The 23,168-nt window shown below is 39.9% G+C and overlaps 1 protein-coding gene across 1 annotated transcript in view; it reads right to left on the reverse strand.

Moving 5' to 3' along the window:
* Window positions 1–23,168, reverse strand: part of NRP1 (neuropilin 1) — a 113,125-nt gene that overhangs the window by 59,626 nt on the left and 30,331 nt on the right. Inside the window, 2 exon segments of the mRNA XM_008639274.2 lie at window positions 2,051–2,278; window positions 6,764–6,945. Coding sequence (XP_008637496.2) covers window positions 2,051–2,278; window positions 6,764–6,945 — 410 coding nt within the window.

Below are 23,168 nucleotides of genomic sequence, written 5' to 3' on the forward strand. Positions count from 1 at the left end.
TTCCCTACAACTGCTGCAACCTCCAACAGTTTGCATCTAAGGAAACATTTTTTCCAGCCTATAGATTCTGTTGAATATTTACGAGTGGAATGCAAGTACCCTTAGTGGATGTCAGGATCATTTTGGGTGTAGTCAGTTTGTGAGACAGTTTGTGAAAGGCTGATAATGCCTGTTGATAATTGGTCTTCAGTATGGCTCAGCCACTTTCTTGAACCAGGAAATTACTGCTTTGAAACTGTCTACACTGACAATAATGCATTTATTTTTGGTTATATTACACATAAATTGATTTATTGGATCATCTTTTCAAATATCAGTTTAAATGCAAGCTTTACAGGACAGATTTGGCCTATATACAAATAAGCCTATTATTAAATGTTCCAGACATCATTATTGTACTGTTAAAATATTGTTTTCCTAACTGAGGCATTATGCCTTTCCTAACTGAGGCATTAAATACTAAATAGTCTTTTAGCTACTGTTATGGGTCTTTCGTCACTGTTTATTGAAGTGGATTGAAAAGAGCTATGATAAACCCATTAAGCATAAAATAAAAACAAAAAAAGAGCAACTATATATTAAAAGAAATATATTTCCTGCAGCATCAATGAAAGCTTTAAGCAAAATTATATCGGGGATTTAGCTAGAAAAACAGGCAAGTTTAAATGTGCTATTAAAATATATTCCTTAAGTTATATTTTCATTTAAATCAAATATTAATATAGGATTAGCAGTTTATAGAAACTGCCACTGCTGTTCATAAAACAAACAAAAAAATGTATTAATATGGGTTATCACATGAGTGGAAAACTGAAATAGTTGTAATTAGTGCCCAACACAAACAACATAAATCTTCAGTCACTGAATTTTGCTACAAATTAAAAATTAAGAAGAAAAAGGACAGCTTCAAGATGCTTCTCTTTATCAGCTTGTGTCATACATGGAAACAGTGAAAAAGGCATTCCAAATAATCAACTTTACATAGCTGTTTCCACAGCTCATGTAGGCATTTGGGCACCCTAAAGGCTGGGCATTCGGCACGAACAATCCCTTTCAGGCTGCAGCTGCAGCCTTTGGCTCTAGGTCCTTGGAGAACTTGTACACAGCTGCCCTGCCCAGGGGACACTTGAATCTTGCAGACCCAGTGCTGTATATGAAAAACATAGAGAAATCATGCAACTATTTTATTTGTCAGACTCAGTATAAAAAAGGGATATGGGGTTGGGCAGAGGGTGAAATGAGGGCTCTCTGGCTCCATAGGGTTAGCTAATATCTAGCTATGCACTTAGTGAATGTGCACAAGGTCAAGTGTGGTCAACAACTAAGTGGAAAATTACTGAGATGGCAGAGACGTTCCAGAAGGGTACCCAACACACCCACCCTGACACATGTGCCCATCTAATCAGAGATTATAAATTAACAAATTAAGATAAAACCTTTGGATTTGCTTAAACTGCTGGAAGAGAGAGCACTATAATGGAGGAACCCTGCAGTGCCCCCTCACTGAAGCCACCTGAATGAATAACTCAGTGACTGTTTACTGACCTGGGTAATTGTTTAGTCACTATGATTTCAACTGCATGGACACCACATTTTCTCTGGTAAAGAAATTCTCTGCTTTGACAGCTGGTCTGTAACGCAGTTCCTCTGCAAGTCAGAGAGTCAGTACCTGAAGTCCAGTTTCTGCAATTTGTTGGAAATGTCTGGACTATACTCATGTGTTAACTGTGAAAATTCGGGGACTCATTATAAGGCTTCACATTTAAGTAATTTTAGTGTAGGAGGTTCATCACATATTACCACTGAACACAGAGGTTTCTGCTAAGCCAACTGTTCAAAATTGAACATATTTCATTAAAAAAAAATCATTCACACTATGATATGCTGAAAGAATTTACAGAGCATTTTCTCCATTTCTTTTTAATTCAACTCACTTCACATAAATCAAGCAAGGATCTCTCTAGCATGACAGTTTAAAAAATGGGAATATGCCTTCTGCAGGCCACTACATAGTAATGGTTATGCATATTACAGTCCATTTTTCTCTTACCATCAGGGAGTCCATCCCAGATTTCCAATCGGTCATAGCGACAGAATGCTCCCCCTGGAGTATTTGAATCAGGTTCTAGCTCAAAGCTTTCAAATTCCAGTATAATCTCTGACATCTTTGGTGCAAAGATAATATAAGTGCATTCAAGGCTATTGGGATATTTTTCAGGGAATCCAGGGGATTTTATCACTCCACTTGATGAAGTAAAGTTTCTGGAACATTCAGGTCCTGTAGGAGAAGGAGAAAAATCAACTGGGTTAACACTGTGCTACTAAGCAAAGCAGTTAGCTGGAAAACAAATTAAGTTGTATTGTCTCTCCAGCAGCAAAGGTGGCTTTTCAATGAAACACCTCATTTTAATCACTGCATTAATCATTCAGCCAGCTTGTTCCTATTATTGATAGTCAGTCATTTAAAGCCCAATCCGCATATACTGTCTGATCTTCAATTTTCAATTTGTATGGAACAATATGAAAACTTGTACCAGCTCTAGAAAAAATTATGACAAATACAAAGTCATGTGGGAACAATGAAAGTGTAAGCTGCAGAAATCTCGACAGAGCCCTAGAGAAATAATTATAGCCCCTTCAAGCTCAAATCTTTAAATCTTATGGCAGACAGGTTTTTATTGGTGAAATAGAATTTTTTACAAAAGCGGGTGAGTGAATTCAGTAGAGGGAGTAGTGGTTTCAGATTCCTGGAGCACTGACTCAGTAACTCTGCCAGATGTGACCTATGCCTCCTTGACAAACTAAATGTGAAAGGTAATTCGTACATGTACTGAGGGTGAGTGACTCATTCTGAGTGGTGTTGACACAGGTGCACCAGTAAAATGTTGCTGTTAGTGTGGGCATGATAAACTGTGTGATTACAGGCAGTGTTGCTAGAAGTCACCTAATGTCAATGTTGACACACCAGCTTTCCCCGATGTTCCCACCATGGCATAATGGGATGCTCCAAACAGTGCTCCTGGTGGAGCAGGAAAGTGGCAGGAAAGATGTAAGGGTATAAAAGGCCAGGTCACTGGATTTGCCTTTGTGAATACAGGGGACAAACTGGAATCCCTCTCTTTTTGCAGATCTCATTTCTCCTTTATTTAGGTCCCTCAGGAATCCTCTCTGTGGATCCCACACATGCAGGTGTGCTCAGAAGTCAGCTGCAGGCACTGCCCACATATCTCCCCCACAAGGTCAGCACCCCTCTCTGCCTTTTGACACTCCAAACTTAGAAGAGTGATTTACAGGACTTGGGGCATTGGTGGATAGCAGCTGGCCTGGGGAGTTTTGAGTAGGATGACTCACATGAAGGTCTTCAGATATGCAGGAGAGGAAGGACATGGAGAGCACAGTTTCATTGCAACACGCAGGTCTGTGCTGGAGGACGATGTGTGTGAGGTCTCAATGTGGAGGAGGATGCCCAGCATCCTTAGAGACCATAGTCAGGAGCCTTAGAGGATTTCCAATGCCTAGCACAGATCATTGAAGGAAAACAGTCTGGCTCATTGCATATATGAATACTCTTATTTCACTATAGAAAATGTTTTCATTGTGAATGTGCCAAACATATTACCCCCCATAGATCTGGCCACCTCCCAGTTAAATTCAGCATGCAAGAGAGAGGTCTGAATGAATTTAGTCAGTTCAGGTATTCTTGCCCTTCAACAGGCACTGAGACAAAGTTCTTGAACTATTATATCAATATTCAGAACACTTCATGGCATATTTTGGAAGATGTGGGTATTGATGCTCATGTAACCTGACCCATTCCAATTTGGGAAATTACATTTTGCCTATAATTAAATCACCCCCTTACACATTAGTTGGATATTCCTCTTCTCTCCCTGTCATTCTCTTGTCTCCTTGTCATGTAGGGGAGGGTTATATTCTGGTTGTTGCTCCTCACTCCCACCAGTAGCTGCTGTTCCAGGATAAAATAGCTTTGCTATGCCATTCATAGTATAAAGTGCTCTGTACTCCTCTTGGAATCCAATAAAAGATGCAATATAAAATGTAAGCCAGGACCATTATTGCTTTATTAAATACAGCCATATCCTGGCTCCGGGAGCGCGCAATCATCAGGCTCCTTACACTCACACATGGTATCTCGATGCCAGCTTGCTTTATTTTAAACATGTTTGACTCAATCTGGTGCAAGAAGCAGAAACTGTTTTCAGAGGAGCTGTCTCACTAAAATGCCCTCCACAGATTTTGACCCTTTATTGACACTGTGAAGCAGCTGCAGGAATTATATCAATACTGAGGCTACGAGGAACTCCATGGGGCAACATGCATGGAAAACTGGCAGAAAACGTTCCAGTGGAGACACCAAAAATAGATACTTCTGAGGTGGAGAAACTACATGTGTACATGTGCATGAAACATAGGAAGAGATATGAGCTGAAGGAAAGACAGAGAGGAGGCAACAGTGAGAGCAAAGAAAACCAGATTAAATTTGGGATAAGTTAATCTTCTATCTGTGGGTGTCACTGAGCCAAAAAGTCATTTGCCTTCTTGGTTGACACTTTTTTTCCTTTCAGTTTACACCATAAATTTAGTTGACTAAGTTAGGAATGTTGAATGTGAACCGTGCAGATCCTTTTCTAGTGAATACGTCACTCATCTACCCTAAAACAGGATGTCTGCCCAAGCCAAAATGATGAACATTTCATGTGGACTAAGTGTTGGGCAAAATGGGTTTCATGTTTTAGTCCTGAATACAACTTCTTCAGTGCTCTCTCTGGCTACGGAGCTGAATGAGAAGGAAAGAGTAATGGGCAAAAACATACTGTGTGCTGGAATGAAGCTCAGCCTTCAGCTCAGTACTGCAGGACCTTGGGCTTGGGATCATACTTCCCATACCTGGGAAATGATGAGATAAGCTGTGAATCTGCTAAACCAAACATACTTGTCTGGTGTGAGCAGCTGAGCTTCACCTGTGCGAAAGGGTGAACAGCTTTATTTGGCACAGATATTAAAATGCAAAACTGGAATAGCATATATGCATTTATTCAGAAGTTAAATAGGGCTCTGTTCCCACAGCAATGATAACTTGAATCCTTTGTGTACACATGGCATTTTCTAACACTGTGCATAGTGATAGCTGTCCTGCCTTAATATACAGTTTATGTGGAATGAACTGGAGTTAAAGTTGCTCTGGGAGCCATAATTTTGAGTTTCCTGACTTTCATGTGTGTAAAATCACATTCATAATGCCATCTTAACATGGTAAATCTGTATCTTTGAGACATGTAAATGACCACACAAGGAAATAAACACAATGTTCCTGTCAGAGTTCTGGGTTGTCACTACACTGGAAATAAATAAAACCTTTTCCTTGAAAGTGTTCAGTTACTAAAATAGATTGTTTCACAGGTCATTCTTTCACTTCTTCTTGTGTTTCTGCCTTGTTCTTTATGAAAGATGGTACTGCATACATAAGCACTGAGAAATGTCAGAAGACATTTTCAAGAGTTTAGCCTCCTAAGGACACGAAAATAAATAGAGATATTTTTTCAGGAAAGCTTGGTGTCATTTGAATGCTGAATTCTTTCAAAAAATGTGACCCTGAAGGTCAGCAAAAGAATTTCTGGGAGTCAAGAGTGGATTTACAGACAGGGAAGATGGTGAACAAGAGGTCTGTGGCCCCAATTAGCACTGTGCAGAGCAGCAATAGCGATAGAAAAGAGACTTCACTACTGTGCTTCTCCTCATTAACAGTACAGCTGCCACCAAGAGTGCATGCTGAACACAGCTGAAAATCTGGCTCTGGTTTAGGTGCACTAAAGGGACTTGGACTGGTTCTGAAAATGGGGTACTGACTGGGAGTGGTGTGCATTGGGAATTTGAAGTTTTGAGCTGCTTTTGTGAATATGATCCTAAGCATTGATGTTGAAATAAATTTTTTTTCTATAAAATGAGTGCTATTGTCTTTTTATATATTATGAGTTTTGGTACTGTATTCTCTAGGAATGGAATATATGAATTATTAATCTCCATCCAACTATAGGGAAGATGCATTCCAAAAAAAAAGACCTTATAGCCCTTCTAGCTATTGACTTGGGAAGAGTGTTATAAAAGAGGGAGTGTCTCTATGTCTGGCTAATCCTGCACGCTCTGTTTCTCTGGGCTTTCTCTGTGCCCCATAAAGATAATTGTGCTCACTGGCACTAACTCCTGGCATGAGCATCCAGCAGGTCATGCCTGTGAACAGTGTGAGCTGTTTCCCTCCTTTACCTCCCAAACATGATTTGTGAAAGCAGCAGCAATATCATCTGCTGCCCATGTGTACTCTGGTCCTTTCTGAGCCCATAGTCATCTCCTGGGAGTGCAGAGCAAAACACTAACCAAAATAAGTCAGGGACTCAGAAGGTTGCAGTTCTGTTGAGGCAGTAACATTGTAAATCATACAGTAATTATTATTAAAAAAAAGAGGAAAGCCATAAAGCTAATGGTTTTAAGATGGTTGAAACAAACAGCTGACAAAAACTACCATATTTCATGCAGAGGAGTCAACCCTCAGACACAGCTGACCCCCCGGATTCATAAAGATTTACACCCAGTGAATACACACCCTGCCTTGGAATGACTAGGGTAATAAGATTTTCTCTTTCAAGCATTTTCATGCATTTTCCCCATTCCAAAGAATTATGGTGAACTTTCTGATGCAAGTAAAAATCACAGGTTATGAGCTATATAACAATGAATTGTTTCTCACCTCTTTTGAAAACTTCATAACGGATAGAAAATCCTGCTCCATGTGTCTCATAGTCGGAAACAAATTTAATAAAAAGATATGGTCCTGAAGACACTAAAGGAGGGGGAGCAATTTTTCCACAGTACTTTCCCCATAAGCGTCCTTCAGCATTATCTCCATCAATCACTTCAACATAATCATACCTGGTAGATAAATGGAAGGAAGAAACTTTTAACTTCCAGGAAAGAAGAGACCTAATTAATTTAGAAACCATAACACAACATAGATAATCAAGAAAAATGCTAGCTTGCTTGGAAAATGCATTATGCTGAAAGATGTAAGCAAAATGAAATAATTAAAATGGACTACATTATGTCTGTAGACATCATCTGGCAACATGGAACTATTAGGAAGAATGGTGTCCATTATGCTTGCAGACAATGTCAGCTAAAGTAACCAATTAACAAAAAAAAAGGAAATCTCACAAGCACAATTCTGTATTATTAAATTGTGTTCCTTTGTCTGTGTAGTGTTGTTATCAATACATAATGCATAGCATTCTTTTCAAACTGTGAAGTTCTGTTATGAATTCAAAAATGTCTTTTTGGCTGTAGCTCTTTATGAACAATACTTTGATTTCCATATGCTGTCCTCCAAACATATGTCCACAGAATAATAAATAAATCCCTAAACATTAGATTCTGTTCAAAAGTCCACCATGTTGCAGATCAGTGGTAGAAAAATCTGTTATTTTCCTTGTTATCTTCACAAATAGCTGGGAGCACATTATAAAATCCACGAGTCAGTCACACCACTTGGTTTTTCTCAGACAAAAATTGTTTCAATACAAATCACCTTTGCTTAGGTATTTGGATCAAGAAGTGTGTGTTTACAACATTCATATTTGTCCAGCATGTGATTGCTAGACAGACTGGGCTAAAACCTCTGTGATTATTTATATCAAACCTAAGGACTGTGTAAGGAAAAGCATACAGTAACAAAATAATGATTGGTAGTAAAAGTTTGCCTGTGAGCAACATGATAGGGCTCCTCAACCCTGTCACCAGAGATGCCAATGTGTAGTGTCTGGTCTGACAGATTCGGTGTTCAAGGGCTGAGGAGAGCAAGCCCAGCAGGCTGGTGGTGCTGAACCAGCCCAGGGAATATAAAGGAGAATCAAAGTCATGGAGGCAGAAGCTGCAGGTGCAGACACAGGTCTGTTCTTAAGTTTTATTAGCAGATGATTTCACTTGACCTCATACAGGAAGGAGGATCAGACTCAATCTGTAGAATCCTAGAAGGTGGTGGCATCTGGAGCTTGGGTTGTGTCCTGCGACTCTTTCTGATGGCAGCAAAAGGCTCTTCCCTGCCCCTGTGTCTCTGTGTCTCAGCCACACTGCCCTTTCATTTAACAAGTTGCTGTTAGCCAGACAATCTCATTTACTTTTCATTATCTTACTATGACTGACATTAAAATGTTGCCATTAATTTGTTTAAACCTTTATATTCTACTGTTATGCTCACTGAAATGTTCCAAGCATATTAATATACAAGGAAGAGCTAAAAATGACAGGACAATAAAGTGTGTCTGGCATTTTTAAAGAGATCAAAGGAAAAAAATGTCTTCATGATGACCAATGTCATTTTTAACAACTCTGCTCCAAACCATCCAGGGCACATTACTTATGTTTACATGAAGTCCTGTGAGACAGCTGCAAAGATGATATCACTAGTTAAAGTGGATGGCTTAAGGCTCCTTAAATTAAAAATGACATTACCTCATCAGTTAAAATTGTGTGCCAGCTTTGGTGTATATCAAATAGAAAATAAAGCTGACACTGATGGAACTGTAAGCATTAACATATGTGAAATATTGTGTTAACCGCATTTCTTCTTATGTATTTGATTTTTCTAGTAGCAATTGCTCAGCTCACTAGCTTCACTGTCCCAGAGCAGACTGGTGGGAATACAAAGCGGAAACATGCATTTCTGAGATAATTTTACAGATACTTAAGTAGCCCATAGTTTTTAAAATTAGACTTCTTTCTATAATGTCTTTATGATATGTGTATAACAGGATTTGAAAGTTAGGAGAAGAGTTGTAAAGACACCTCAGAATTGTTGGGGTTTTGTCTGGTTTGTTTTTTATTTTCTCTTCTCAGAAATCTCCGTAAAAATGCTAGCTCTAGGCTGCCTGCAAAACCTATTGAAAGTACTCAGGGATCCATGCTACGAGTTCTTTGATTTTTAGGAAAAAAAGTATCTTGAGAGTTTTAACAAGATGACCTTTCTCCAATAATTAACTGCTTGCTAAAGAGGAGTAACCACGTAAACCCACGGCATCTGACAGTCTTTGCTCCATTTACCCCATGACGACACTATTTCACCAGCTTCCCAGGCACCATTCTTTGCTCAAGCTGCAACAGTAGATAAATTTTCAGATGGTATGAAAAAAATTAACTAAAAATGCTAAGCAACTTTTGCATTCTTTTTTCCTTCATATATAAAGGAGATAAAATCAAAAGGCTTGAATTTGGTGTTTTTATTCTGCTACACCTTAAAAATAATCTTATATAGTCTTACTAAGTTTTTCACATACAGCCAAAAAACAACTAACCTGTAAGTACCAATTTTGGTATTATATGAAGTAAATAGGCAAAAACCCCCATTCAAATTAAATTCTATCACTCTCCCAGTTTTCCTCCTTCATAGCAATAGCCTGCCTACACTTTCCAGTGTCCCTCGTAGTGACAGAATCGTAATTTATGGTGCTCTTCTTGGCAGCTGTGCAGTTGTAAATGACATAATTTGGTTACTAAAAGGATGTCTTCTAATGGATTTTTGCAAGTTATAGGTCATGCTGCCCCATGGAAGATTGGAGGATTTTTCAATTTTTTTCTTTCGCTTTGAAAAGTTACTGACAGACAGAGAAGTTTAGCCGTGAGACAATGGGTAAGAAGTACAATTTGAAAAGAGGAAGCTTTAGAGATCAGCTCTACAACCTTCATGTTCTAAGGATCATGTTTTTCATCTGGCAGCTAACAAATGGACTTGGATTCTCCCACACTGGTGGCAACATATGATATCTGGGCTCCAGCAAATGAGTATCTGTATTATTTTTTTCTTAGAGAAATAAAATTACTCTGGATTTTACTAGTTTATACTTGGAAACCAACATCCTGCTGTCATTTTTGCACTTTTCAAAATCCTACCAGAGACCACAGCATATCACAAACAACTGGTCTTGTAAATAGGAGAAAGTACAGTCACAACTTGGAAATGGAGCTGCTGCCAAGGAAGCTCAGAAAGCAGCTTGCATGTCCCTCTGGACTTGGTAGCAGTTCTTTTCCATAAGTTTGTCAGAAGATGCTGTGCCAGGGATACAGTTGGCACATTGGCATCCCTGTGAGAAGACTGAATGTGTCACCTCCGCAGCACCCAGACAGACTTGGCACACAGCCCAGAATACTGAGTTTGCAAATTTGGATTTCCCATTTGGCAATTCTACACTCAGTTACTGCTGTCAATGGTGTGGCAAATATTTCTTGTAATTTTATAGTCCTTTAGGGCTTATGGCACAGAGATGTAAATATAAACACGGCGTTAATCACTGAGTGTAGTTTTGGGTGAAAGACCAGAGCACAAGTTCAGATGCGAAAACAGGAGATGCCTGCCCAGAAGAGAGGACAGTCAGTGAATATGTTCACGGAGACGCTTTGCCACGATGCAAAAAGCATTTCCTTTTTGCTTGTCTGGGTCTTTCCAGATATCCCACTTCTGTTTGCACCCTGTGTGGTGTGCAAGGCCAGTGCGTCTCTTTCGGGTGGGAGACTGATGAACAGTGGTGCAAGAGCTCACACACACTTCCTGCTCCTCCCAGCTGGTGCCTGAACAGGCCATTATTAATTCTATGGTTTAGTAAAACCATGTCTGGGAGAGATGCACAGTGGAAAGATGAGGGAATCTAGAATTCCTCTACAAATTATTTAAGGAATTGCAAAAAACTTGTTCTTTCTTGGAAAGTGTAAGTTATGGTTTTCAGGAAAAGGCCAAGCAATACTTATAAAATGAGCCCTGGGCAGTGAAAAACATTAAGAGCTGCAGAATTCAAATTTTGATGATTTTCCTAGTTCCAGTTTCTAGTAAGTGATAACAATGCTTACACTGGGGTTCAGTTCTGAACATGCTGCAGACCCCTGAAATGCACCACAGCATGTTGTACTGCAGAAAGTGGTGCAAGTGCTGGAAAGCCCTGCCTGCTGTTGGAGCCAGCCACTGTCAAGCTACACTCTGCTTCTAACATGTTTGCTTATTACCAGGGCAGTGAGTCTTACGTATTTTTCCTTAAAAGATTCCTTCCCAAGAAATAGGCAGAACTACAACCAACTCAGCTGAAATCGAAAGATCTGCCATTTAATCTTATGAAGCAATCAGTGAAGTATATACAACTATAATTTACATCCAAGTATACTGTATTTTTCTGCAGCCTACTGTGATCTATATGGTTGTTATGAGTAATTTGGCTGTTCACCTGTTAGGATGAAAATTTTTCCAAGTCTCTCTTTCTTTTAACACTCTGATTCCACTAAAGCTGCTAAATTTGTCCCTGACATGAATTATCCATCCTGGTCAGACTATCATTGGTTCTGAAAATTTTCTTCTTAGTATGTATCTTTCTTTTGCCTTTATTTTATAAAGATTTTTTTAGAATTCCCCACAAGTCTCCACTTTAGTTGAACAGAAGGGCATCGCAAGAAGAAATCTAAATAAAGAGCTTCAAGTTGTTCTGCACTGTGGCTTTGTGCCCCATTAGTTACTGAGGGTTAGAGGTGTGGGATTTACTGCAGTGCTTGTGGCACAAGGCAATCTGTACACCAGAGCTAAAAGCTTAAAAACTGCAACCACTCGAGGGACACCAACCTTAATCCCAGTTTATTAGCAACAAGAAAAAGAAGTACATGCTATTAAAAACAAAAAATTAAGCACAGCCCTGAATGGGCTGATTTTCTGCCAGTAGCCTCAGCATCTGTTGCATTTCTCTTCATCTGAGCTTCCTCTGTGCAGCCTGACCACTCTCAAGGGCCTCTTGGTAAGGTAACCCCTTCAATGGGAATGGGGGGACTGACCCATCCTGTGAAGACACACCAGCCTTCCCTGTAACTGGGACTGTCAGTGCTGGTGTCTACACCAAGGGGATATAATTCCTCACATGTGGGCCTCACAAAACACCTTGATGGAGGTGAAAGCAGCATGCGGCCCTTGGAGGATCCTGGGTGACTGCTGTGTTCTCAGCAAGTCTCAGCAGGGCACAAGTGCTCCCTGATCACTGGGTGGCATGGGAACTGCAGGGTTTTTTCAATTTTAAGCCCTTTACCAGTGTGCTTAGTGCCATGGGATCCTGCATGGTGTGTTCCTACCTGGCTGCTTGCTCCCATCACGCACTGCATTCTCAATGGAGAAGCCCTTCTCCATCTTTCCAAGTCATCTGTTGGTGTGGGCATGTCTTTGGCAACGAACCAACCTTCCTTCCTTCCTTCCTTCCTTCCGTCCTTCCTTCCTTCCTTCCTTCCTTCCTTCCTCCCTTCCTCCCTTCCTTCCTTCCTTCCTTCCTCCCTTCCTCCCTTCCTCCCTCCCTCTACCCCAATTCTCCCTTTCTCCCTTTTTTCCTCAAATCTATTAAAATGTTCAACAGATCATTTCTCTGAGGATGGACATGCATACAGTTGAATTAGAATGAGCCGGGTTCTGTGGCAACCAACCAACCTTCCTTCCTTCCTTCCTTCCTTCCGTCCTTCCTTCCTTCCTTCCTTCCTTCCTTCCTTCCTCCCTTCCTCCCTTCCTCCCTCCCTCTACCCCAATTCTCCCTTTCTCCCTTTTTTCCTCAAATCTATTAAAATGTTCAACAGATCATTTCTCTGAGGATGGACATGCATACAGTTGAATTAGAATGAGCCGGGCCATGCAAACTCTGTGAGAAGGGAAGGTGGGAGCCAGTGCCCATAGCAGGAGGCTTTTAAACTGGTTTTGCTTGTACTGGATTCCTGGTGCAGATGCAGCCCCCCAAGGGAGACAACATATCATCTAAATCCCAGAGTTCTCTAGAGTGCTGGATATTTAAATACACAATTCACAATCGATTAATGATTTGTAATTTACTGTCGGTTTGGGGGTCCTTTGTTTCCATTGGTCTTTTGTGAGCTCGTGTTTTTATGGTGTTCACCCAGGGCCAAAATTCACTGGAGTTATTCATACAAAGGTCCTGTCAACCTAAGAGATTTCTGGGAATAAGGCCATTGGGATTTGGCCACTGTTCAGTAATTTACTAATGCCATTAACTGACGGTGGGTCTCCATTAAGAATGAACTGCTGAGGGTCTATTTTAGTACAAGACAATGCGGCAGTGAAAAAGAGAAGAGATGTAACAAAGACATAAATGAAGATCTACAGTTACTCACTGCAAGAGTTTAATTCCAACTAATGTTAGCAGCAGTCTTGTTATTACATTGGTTTCTGGAATAATTGAATGCATTGGGATTTGCCATTTTGTTTAAAATTAAGCTCTTAATTCTCTGCTGAACAAAGGAATCTGAAATGCAACATACCTTAGCCAATAATATTTCAAAACCCAGAAGTAACAAAAATAATCATTACTATTTTAGAATAATCTGAGTATCCTTCACCTTATCACATGCTCCTGGTATTTTGGCTCATGTTTTTTGAGTACCTGGGACTGGCAGACCTGAAGATCTGAACTAAATAAGCAAGATTGTATCTGCACTTTTATCTATACAGCTCCACTGAGAACAGTAGCCAGATCTTTAGCTGCTGCAAATGAGATTAGCCCCTTTATGCCAATGAATCTAAGTCAGTTTACACTGATATATAGAGAGGGTGCAAGTGGTGACAGAATATTTTACCTTGTATTTACTTAGTTCTATTCTATTAATACCAAATAAAATCTGGAAAATTCTTCAACAGAAATGAGAACACCAGGATCCACTTTTGGAATATATGTAACATTGTCATGCAGAAAATGAAGAAGAACCAGAGGTTATAGACCGGGTTTTGCCATTTTAGTATTGCAATGTCCAAGGGAACTAAAAGTAAAATTCATCTGCTAAGGTCTTCAGCACATCTATCTGCAAAAAGCATTTCACCAATGAAAAGATTTGATCTTGAAGTTACAGTAAATTCCACTGATTTCACTGCTTGCCACATACTGTAATAAATTATAATATAATGATCCCAGTATATAAAAATGAAAACCTCTTCTGGGAAGAAACATTCAATTTTAAACCTCTTCAGTAAGGAACTTCAGTTCATAACTTTCTGGCATAGAAAAATGCTATCTTTTCATGGAAAAGGTTTCTCTCTGTCAAATAAGACAAATTTACAAATGCTTGACTTCCACTTTAAGTGGAGGAAAAAGAAACACTTAGCAGTTTAAAGACTTCAGAGAGGAAGGAGCTTTCTAGTGTCAAACTGGTGAAGTTTAGTATTTATAGGAAATTCACATGCCTCTAATTACTCTAAACCCAGTTCCCAAGTAAAATATGCCATCTGGAAGATATTAGAGTCATTTACAACTTGTTCACTTCCCTATTTCACTGCAAAATCTTACCTCTTGCCAACTTTCCAGTGTTCTCCACAAAATGAAATGCAGTCTAATTTTTACTGGTAGTTTAATGGTTACTTTATCTATGTTTAGACAGCTAAGGGTTTTAGAAACTGCAAAAAAAGTTGCATTTCTTAAAAACTAACTTTCTTATTACTCACTGTACCTCAAGCTTTTCATGTGGATGTTTCAGGTGAGGGTTATACCTTGGCTTAGTTTAGTATTTAGCCACTAATTTGACATGGTTAGATTTGGAAAGATATCCTGTGTGATAAGAGAGAGAAGAAAGACGACACAAGCAGCCATCATGCATAAGAATAGGCTCTTGTAAGTCAAAAAAAAAATCCCAAAACTTGATTATATGGTTTTGTTTTTGTTTCTATCACCTCCCAAGAGATGCCCATCAATCAGAAAACTTCTTGTTAGTAGAGCAACTTCATCCAAGTATGCCAATCTGTTTATAAGTGAAGCTTTGCGACATTCCTCTGAGGTAAAGTTGTCATTCTCATTTTACATATGCGGAAAAGGGAGAGAGAGACTGAGTGCCAGCAGTCTTGCAGAAATTTTGCAAGCAGCAAGGAAAAAAGCTGAGATAGCTGGAACCGTGCTTTAAACACAAGAGCCCAGTCTAACCTCTCCTGAAATAATGGAAAGATTCCTAGTGGCTTCTGTGGGTTTCAAATAAAGCTTCTTAACAGAGGCTTGAAACTTGGAAGTTTTCCTAAGCCATAGAATGACTGGAAGAAGGGGCTGCAAAGTCTCACACAGAATCACAAATGTATTTCTGTAGGAGAACTAGACTAAATAACTTGCATACAGAGACTCATGCATATATATACACTCACACTCACTGTACACCTCTATACCCATCAAACACTGTTTACATGTGCCTAACTAGTTTAATGATTTGTGGTTGGATTAGTCCTGTGTGCATTCTGATTAGTCCTGTGCTGAATTCATGAAAAAGCCTGCCTAATTGGTAAGTTATAGAAGCCTCGGGTTTGCTTCCTCGAATGCCTAAAGAACAGAGAAAGAGCTGTAGCAAATGGAGATCAGAATCGGTCGTGATTTCTTTTTCTTTCCATGAAAGTAGAAAAGAAATGTTTTAAAGTTATGGCAACCTTATAGCACTCCATTTGGGAGTTTGGAACTGCTGATTAATTTGTAGTTTTCCTTTGGGGATCTATGTAGTATATTAATCACAACCTTAGGAACTCAACTTTTAGAAGTATTAGGTAGATGTTAGTTTTTCAGAGAAACTGTGAAAGTTCTCTACATAAAATAAGTTCCACACTTTGGAAAATCAGGTATTTGTCCCTTGTGGGCTGTCTACAACCTCTCTGACCAATACCTATAATTAATGAAATGAAAAGAGGCTAAAGGAGAAAGGAAATTGCAGACATACATATCAGCTTTAGATCAGAAGTTATGGCAATTTTCTTCCATAGCAACCATGTCCTGAAGCTCTGTAAATACAGTAAAATGATTTATTTCCAGTTAGGAACTATATTAAGAGAATATTAAGGATGCAGTGTTAGGCACTTGGAGCTCAATGTTTCTCAGTGTTGTTCCCTTTGTTGTGATTTCTGCATCATGTGCCCTGTGGGCAGCCCTTGGGCCAAGTGAAAAATTCACTGTGGGATTAGTGTCTTCACGTACTTAGTCTGTAGAGATATAAATGATTGCTATGGGCCTTCCTTGCCTGAAAGTGTGACACACGTAAATTACTGGATTGATTTTTTGCTGAGACTATCTAAAACCTGTATATAGCCACACGATTAGGCATATGTACAAACAAGTGGAGTTATTGGAAAATGTCCAGATTTGCTTTTGAAACTTTTGACTTATCAGTGTTTCATCATGTGCATGTGTTAGAGCTTTTCCCATGGATTTTTATTGGGGAAAGGGGGGCCAGACTCTCTTGAGCTATCACCAAGGAAAAAAAGAGTTTGAACTACATAAAGGAGATCCAAACTTTCAAGTCTTTTCTGTATTGAAAACAGAGTCCTTAAGTGTGTGAGATACGTGGCATTATTAGGTAAATACTCATAATGCTGAAAAGACCTTTGGCAGACTGTTTTAACATCTAGATGAAAACCATCTCCTTACTTCTTTCTTATAATACAAACTTGGAAAGGCAAAGTGCCTGGCCACAACATCTAGGAGTGCTCTCTGGCACAGGAGGCACACAAAGCTGAATAAGAAACATTCGTAGTTCAGAGATCAACCCACTTACACCGTCTGCATGTTTCCTGGCGGGCCGTTATCTCAGCACAAAATAATTTGGTTGTGTACATTGCCACTTTAACAAACAACCCTTAAGCACATGACTAATATTTGGGGTTGGCAACTTTAAAGGAGCCCTGGCTTCATGAAATCTGAATGATACTTCCTAAGAGCAACGCAAGGAACATTTACTCAAGGATGGTGCTTTCAAATTCCAGACTTCTGATCTTAGTAAGTGTGGTTGAAGGGCTGCCTGAAAAAGTCCCACAGTTTGTCTTCCTCTGTTTTGCAACTGGGACATGTATGCATGCATGTGTGTGTGTTTGTGTGTGTATATTTTTATATTCTTTATACAAGAAAAGATCTGAATAATTTCAGATGTTTCTTCCCAAAGTTCATTCTCAGCCAGAGAAACAGCCTGGGAAACTCAGCCTGGAAGATGTTCATTTCAAAACCATTAAAGCAGATGAGAACAGGGAAGCAGAGTGGAAACCTCTATGCAAATTTAAACTACAGTAATTGCTACCAACCCTTTTCTATTAATTTGTTGTCTAATTTCAGTAGAGACATTATAAATAAAACTCCTGTTGATACCTTATGCATGTCCTTATAGGTGTAGTTTAGTTTTGCATGTATCAGTGTGTCAATCCAACAGGAGTGCAGACTTCTCCCTGAGATTCTGCTCTTGAAATCTGCATTAGGTAATTCAATATTACCCTCAGAATTATAATTTTCTTATAAAGTATGTGATTACTTAATATTTATTGCAAACAGATCATGATTTAAGCTGTTTCAGAGTTACAGTACTTTGTTTTTGTAATAGAGCTCACAGTTAAACTGTACCAATTTGAAAGGCCAGTATATAAAAGTTTGTCCCATTGAGCAACTTTATTGCCATTCTATTGTGTGTATCCTAGAATTGAAAAGTATATATAACTTAAATAAATAAAATATACCATAGATATTTAAAGCTGTTAAGCCTGAATTTAGTTCATTTGTATCCTATATCACAGAGAATGTCACAGTTTTTATGTGTTTTGTGACCTTATGATTTATATGGGTCTTGAGAAATAACTATGTGTTTAGAAAGGAGGAAAACAGTGGCCAATAAACATTCCCAGTAGCCTAAAAACAGGAACAGCTTGTTAGCTGAGGTCAGCCATATGACCCAGTGCCCAGTGAAACTGCATTGTTATAGCTGGAACGTGGGGCAAACCAGTCATGCAAAAAAACCCACCACAATGATCCACCTCTCATAAAAATGTCTTTCTTAGAAAGAGAGGCATGCGATAATGACTTACAGGAAGGAAAATGTGCACAGCAGATCAGCATCATCTCTGGTACAAATTTACAGAGTTTAGTGGCATTGCATCCGAGGTGCATTGCCCCACACTAATTTAAAATGGAAAACTAAGTGGAAAACCTACCAGAATTCACACATGTCTGCTAAAAAATATTGCATAGTTTTCTTCTGGTACTTAATACTTGTGAAGGCAAGCAGGGTAACGGACATACACCCAACACAAACACATACACAGCTCATGGGTTTCAGTAATTGGGACCATACTGCATACATGCGTGCCAGCTCAAATCCCCAGCGGGAGCTGCACAAATGTCAAGGAAGTATTCATTAAATGGGACCGAGTTTGTCTTCTTTCCACTTCCTTTTCCTCCCTCATCAGTGCAACTTCTTGAGATATACTCTCTCTTAAATCTGCTGAGCATTTGGACCTGTACTCAGTGGAGGCTAAATGTAGTTTGGAGTGGCATGGCTGTGAGATGACCCCTGCCTTTGAAATCAGGGCAGTGGAAAACCTAAGTCAGGACTAGCACACTCACAAAGAAATTGCTGCTTTTGAGGTGAGAAGTAAAGTTCTCCTAGAACCACTCTCCCATCCTTGTACAGGCTGCTTCGACAGCTGTAATCAAGGAAAAGACACCCTTCAGGAAAGAGCTGTTACCGGGTCCAAGAAAGTATGGATAACGATGTTGATACATCATCTGCATTTCATGGGTCAGGCTTCTGCCCTTGCTTTCTACTTAGAGAAATGGACAGTGTGACATGAGATATAATATATTACCTGACAGACCAAGGGGATCTGCAAGTAACTCAATGAATTGCAAACAAAAATGGTGTTGTATCTTCTTTCTTTTTGCAACCCACAAGGGAGTGGTGTTCTAAGTCTTCTTTAATTAATTACAATAAATAAGCCTTGAAAGGCGATAAACCATTATACAGCTGATGAAAACACTTACTCTGCAATTAAAAGGATAAAATCCTGATTTGATGGCTTTTGTTTAGTTTACACTTTCAGTAGGTATCTATAAATGCTTTTACTTTTGGTTGTCTACTTAGTGGTGATAAGCACATCCAAGAGCAACCTGTGTAAGACTCTGTGGTATTAAGCATTGATTCTTTCCTCTCCCTCACTCCTGGCAAGCAGCGCACTAACTCAGACAGACAAGCCGTGAAATGTGTTTGGGCCGGATCCTCTTGTACGTGCAGAGAATCTGCGCGAGATAACGCCAGGCTTTCCTTCATGGTTTAATAATGCAAAAGACAGGCTTTCGCACACTAGGGAGAACAAGGTTTGTTTGCCTTGTGCATTCTTAAAGGTATAAATTGCCCAAAACAGTAGTAGGAAGTCTGGGAAGGAAATGAGATAATACACCATCCCTTTCCTCACTTTGAGCCTCCTGAGCAGGCTCACAGAGATGTCTGACTTGCACAGAGGGACTCAGGGACTCCTTTTGGCAGCACAGCCTCCATCCTTCTGTTGCAAACACTCCCAGTGCTGCATCTGAGGTGGTGCAGGTCCCGGGGTGCAGTGCTGCAGAGCACACTGGGCACCTGTCCTCCCTGGCCAGCAGTACTGCCAGACACTGTCACCTTGCAGTGTAGTGATGAAAGAGAAACCTCTGGGTTTGCTCTCTCAGTACCCAAATAACCAACAGCACACCCAGCTTTGAGCCAGGTGGTACGTGCATCCTGTTCAGCCCCTACTCTGAATAAAACTGTTGGTACCTGGCAGGGGGAGGGCCTGTAGCTGGGAAAGTCTCAACCTTTGTGTCAAAACCCACTTGTTTTTATCTCAGACTGAAACATTATTTTCATAATTTTTAAATACAAACCCTTGCTGTCCCAACAGCTCATGGGTTTCATGCTGTTGAGCTTAGGTGTCCCTGCTAGTCCCCCTTAAAAATTTTACAGTGTAACATAACCTCATTTTGTTACACTGTAAACATTTCCAAGATACGGGATCCTGTTTTTTATTACAGGGGGAAATAGTAATAGCCCCCCCCCCCCTTTCCTGAAACATGCAGAAAACCCCTTCAACAAATTAAATGTACTCATTCCTCATTAGCTTTAACCCGGATTTGGTCTCGCGGGCGCTGTAAAGCCCGTCCCTCTTTCTCTCTGAACAAAGGGATGTTAGGAGACTAACAGACCATTGGAGAGGCACAATCCTGACTGACTCACAGTACCAACATGCTGTGATGAACAGATTCCTGAAACAGCTCCACCGAATTGAATTTTCACATATTTGGCGTACAACATCCCATTTTTCAGCTTTTCCTCAGTTACTGCACATTTCTCCTCAAGCAGATACCACAGTGTCCTCAGTCCTCACATGATTGCTGCATGGCTACTATAGGAACCACTCCAGCCAGACAAGTTTGAGAAATATTTCAAACCTTAGTCCCTTCCCCCTGTAAAAATTCCACATGAGAATTCACAAAAATGAGACCTAGCAGAGGGATAATAGATGAACTGATGAAGGATTACCTTTTTTTCCCCACAGGTATAAGGATCATGGAAACATGTCTCATGCCAGCAACAAAAGGATATGTCAGCTGGAAAGAACCTGAATAAGGTTTCTATGCAGCATTGTGCTCTGGGAAAATCACAGTATTTCTTGTTAATGGTGGTGCTCAGAGCAGTGATAAACTCTACCAAAAATTGCAATTCTTGCATTTGGAGATTTGATTACAACACATGTCTGAACTGTTTTTATTTAACTGGCTGAGGTACTAATAATGTCACAGACTCTGCTCAGTACTGAATGTTCCCACCAGGACCAATAAATCCTGTGCCACCACAGCTTTGCCACTAACTGGGTAAAAATTTGGCACCACTATGGATGCCACAGTCACGTCTTCGACTGCAGTGCAGATGCAAATACCCAACCTGTGGCAGGTTGCAAGCTGGGAGTCATTCTGCTTTCATCAGAGCCACTGTCTGGGAAGGCAGGAGCACAGGAAAGGAATTGGGCTGCCCAGGAGTTGCCTGTTCAGTCAGCTGTATGCCTTCTGGTTTGTTACAGCTCTGTTCTGTTCACAAAGTACTTAGCAGGCCCATAAAGCTGTGAGATTAGAGAGAGAGTTGAGATTTCAAGCTGCAAATGTGAGCTTAGATGTCCCTCAGTACGATGGGGCTTACTTAGGTAATTTACGGAGATAGGAGCTGACGGGAGAAAGTGGGCAGACACTGGACTAGAAGGCTGAAAGCAATCTCTTTTCATCTGCCATGGCTGTTCAGAGTCAGCTAACTTCCCTGTGCCACAGCTTTCTGGATTGGAAAATCAGATACTGATATTTCCCTGAAAGAGTTTGAAGACACTGAGTGAACTGAGATGGCCACAGTACTAGTGACACTGTCATTAATTTTGTGATTCAATACCCCTTTTGTAAATAGATATATTTAGCTGACATCTCTTCATTCTTGATTCTAACCCTTTTTATCTGTGATTTCAAATTTTTATCCTTGGACAATGAGAAAGAAGAACAATGAGAAAGAAAGAGACCTAAAATACAATGTCTTTTTTGTGAGTCTCTGTTTCAAAACATCATAGTGAAATACAGCATTTTGCTACTCTTGCCACCAGATCAAACCTTCTTCTACTAAGCCCATTATAACAAGCAACAACATTTCTTTATAACTCAGAAATAATTATTGATGTAGCCTTTCCTAGATGTGCAGGAATTTAGACAATTAATACTCAGAAGTATTAATAAGCCTTCTTCATAAATCCCTAGGTGCAGAAGAAGCAACCATGTATCCCTAAGCTCCTTAAGGTAGGTACTTACAAGGAGCCTGAAAAGCAAAGGATTTGGGGCACAGTCTGTATTTACGCAGAAAATGATTGTTTGACATCTGAGGGACCCAGAGTTACTCTGAATTACCCTGAGTGACCTGTTGCTTTGGAGAACTGGTTATCTGAGGGACATGCTCTGCCTTGTGAGGGTAGGGTGCCCCAGCAGGTTATCCACTCTAGTTTCACTCCTGACTAAACACATTGGGCAAATGGATTCAAAGGATTTCTGTTTTGAAGTGGAGTATTTCCAGTTCCTGAGCTCAGGTGTGAGAGGTTGGCCAGCTTTCCCCCAGACTATCTAATAAGTGATGATGATGATTATACTGCTGTCAGTAAAATAGAGTAGGAAAAAAGGAGGTATGCTACCTCCACCATAAAACTGGCAGGATTTTCTATTTGAGTTTCATCTTATTATGGTTTTTTACTCTTTGATAATCAGCATACAATTTTGCTGCGAGGTGGAGTCTTTTCACATAAAGCTATTGCAAAAAACCCTCTTGTTGCATAAAAGCCTTAGCTAAATTGTATACAGGATAGATTGCATTCACACCATGAAGTTGTCAAAACATTGTGATTTGATTAATGAGGCTGTTAATTTTCAGACTTGTCTCCCATACAGATCTCGAGCCTCTTCAGTCACATCAAGACTCATGAGGTTAACGATATTCCCTGCCAGCCTTAGCATGAGTCTGCCACGTTATAAATGACTCTCCCTCCGTTTGCCATGTAGGAATTGTCTTCAATACCTGGGGCAACACGAGAGGATGGGAGCACATTAGCAAGCACTTTGCTATGGCGAGGCATTCTGAATATGAAATGCCTTTCACCCATATGACCAGTGCCCCTTACTCCCAGAAGCCTGCTCCTCTTCAACATGTATTTTGTCTCCTGATGCTTTTAATCCTTAGGGATGCAAGTCCTGCTCACTTGAATTTTGCAGTCTCCTGCCTATCTGCATTTAGCCAACATAATTGTGAGAAGAAAATCAGGGAGTTGCTATACTGTAAGAGAACGTGGTTTCATATGAATTGAATTCTAAAAATAGCCTGTTCTGTTTTCCTAAATCTGCAATATCTGTGTTACTCTGTAAAGAATCCCAAAGGCATTAACATAAGTAAGGAACACAGAACAGTGTTGAGATCTTTTTTCCCCTTGTTTCAGCCCATCCTTCATACAGACAGGCACAGAGACATGCAAATCCATGATAAGGAGGAATGGTTAAAACTGCTTTTAAGTATGATCGTTAATCATGTGTATATTAATGACCTTCTATTTGTATTTCTTTCATTTTAAGCACATAAGTCTTGACTGATTGGTGCTTTATTAAATCAGTACTATCCACTACTCGTACAATTTAGAAACATGACGTACTCACTAAGCTAGAGAATTTTAATGTTCAGCTAGTCTCATATTCAGGCCATATGCTTCACCATACAAAATCCGAGATAAAAATGACAGCAGCAAGAATTTATATGAACATGACTTATTT

Source organism: Corvus brachyrhynchos, unplaced genomic scaffold (genome assembly GCF_000691975.1).
Source record: "Corvus brachyrhynchos isolate BGI_N302 unplaced genomic scaffold, ASM69197v1 scaffold167, whole genome shotgun sequence".
Classification (NCBI taxonomy): Eukaryota; Metazoa; Chordata; class Aves; order Passeriformes; family Corvidae; genus Corvus; species Corvus brachyrhynchos.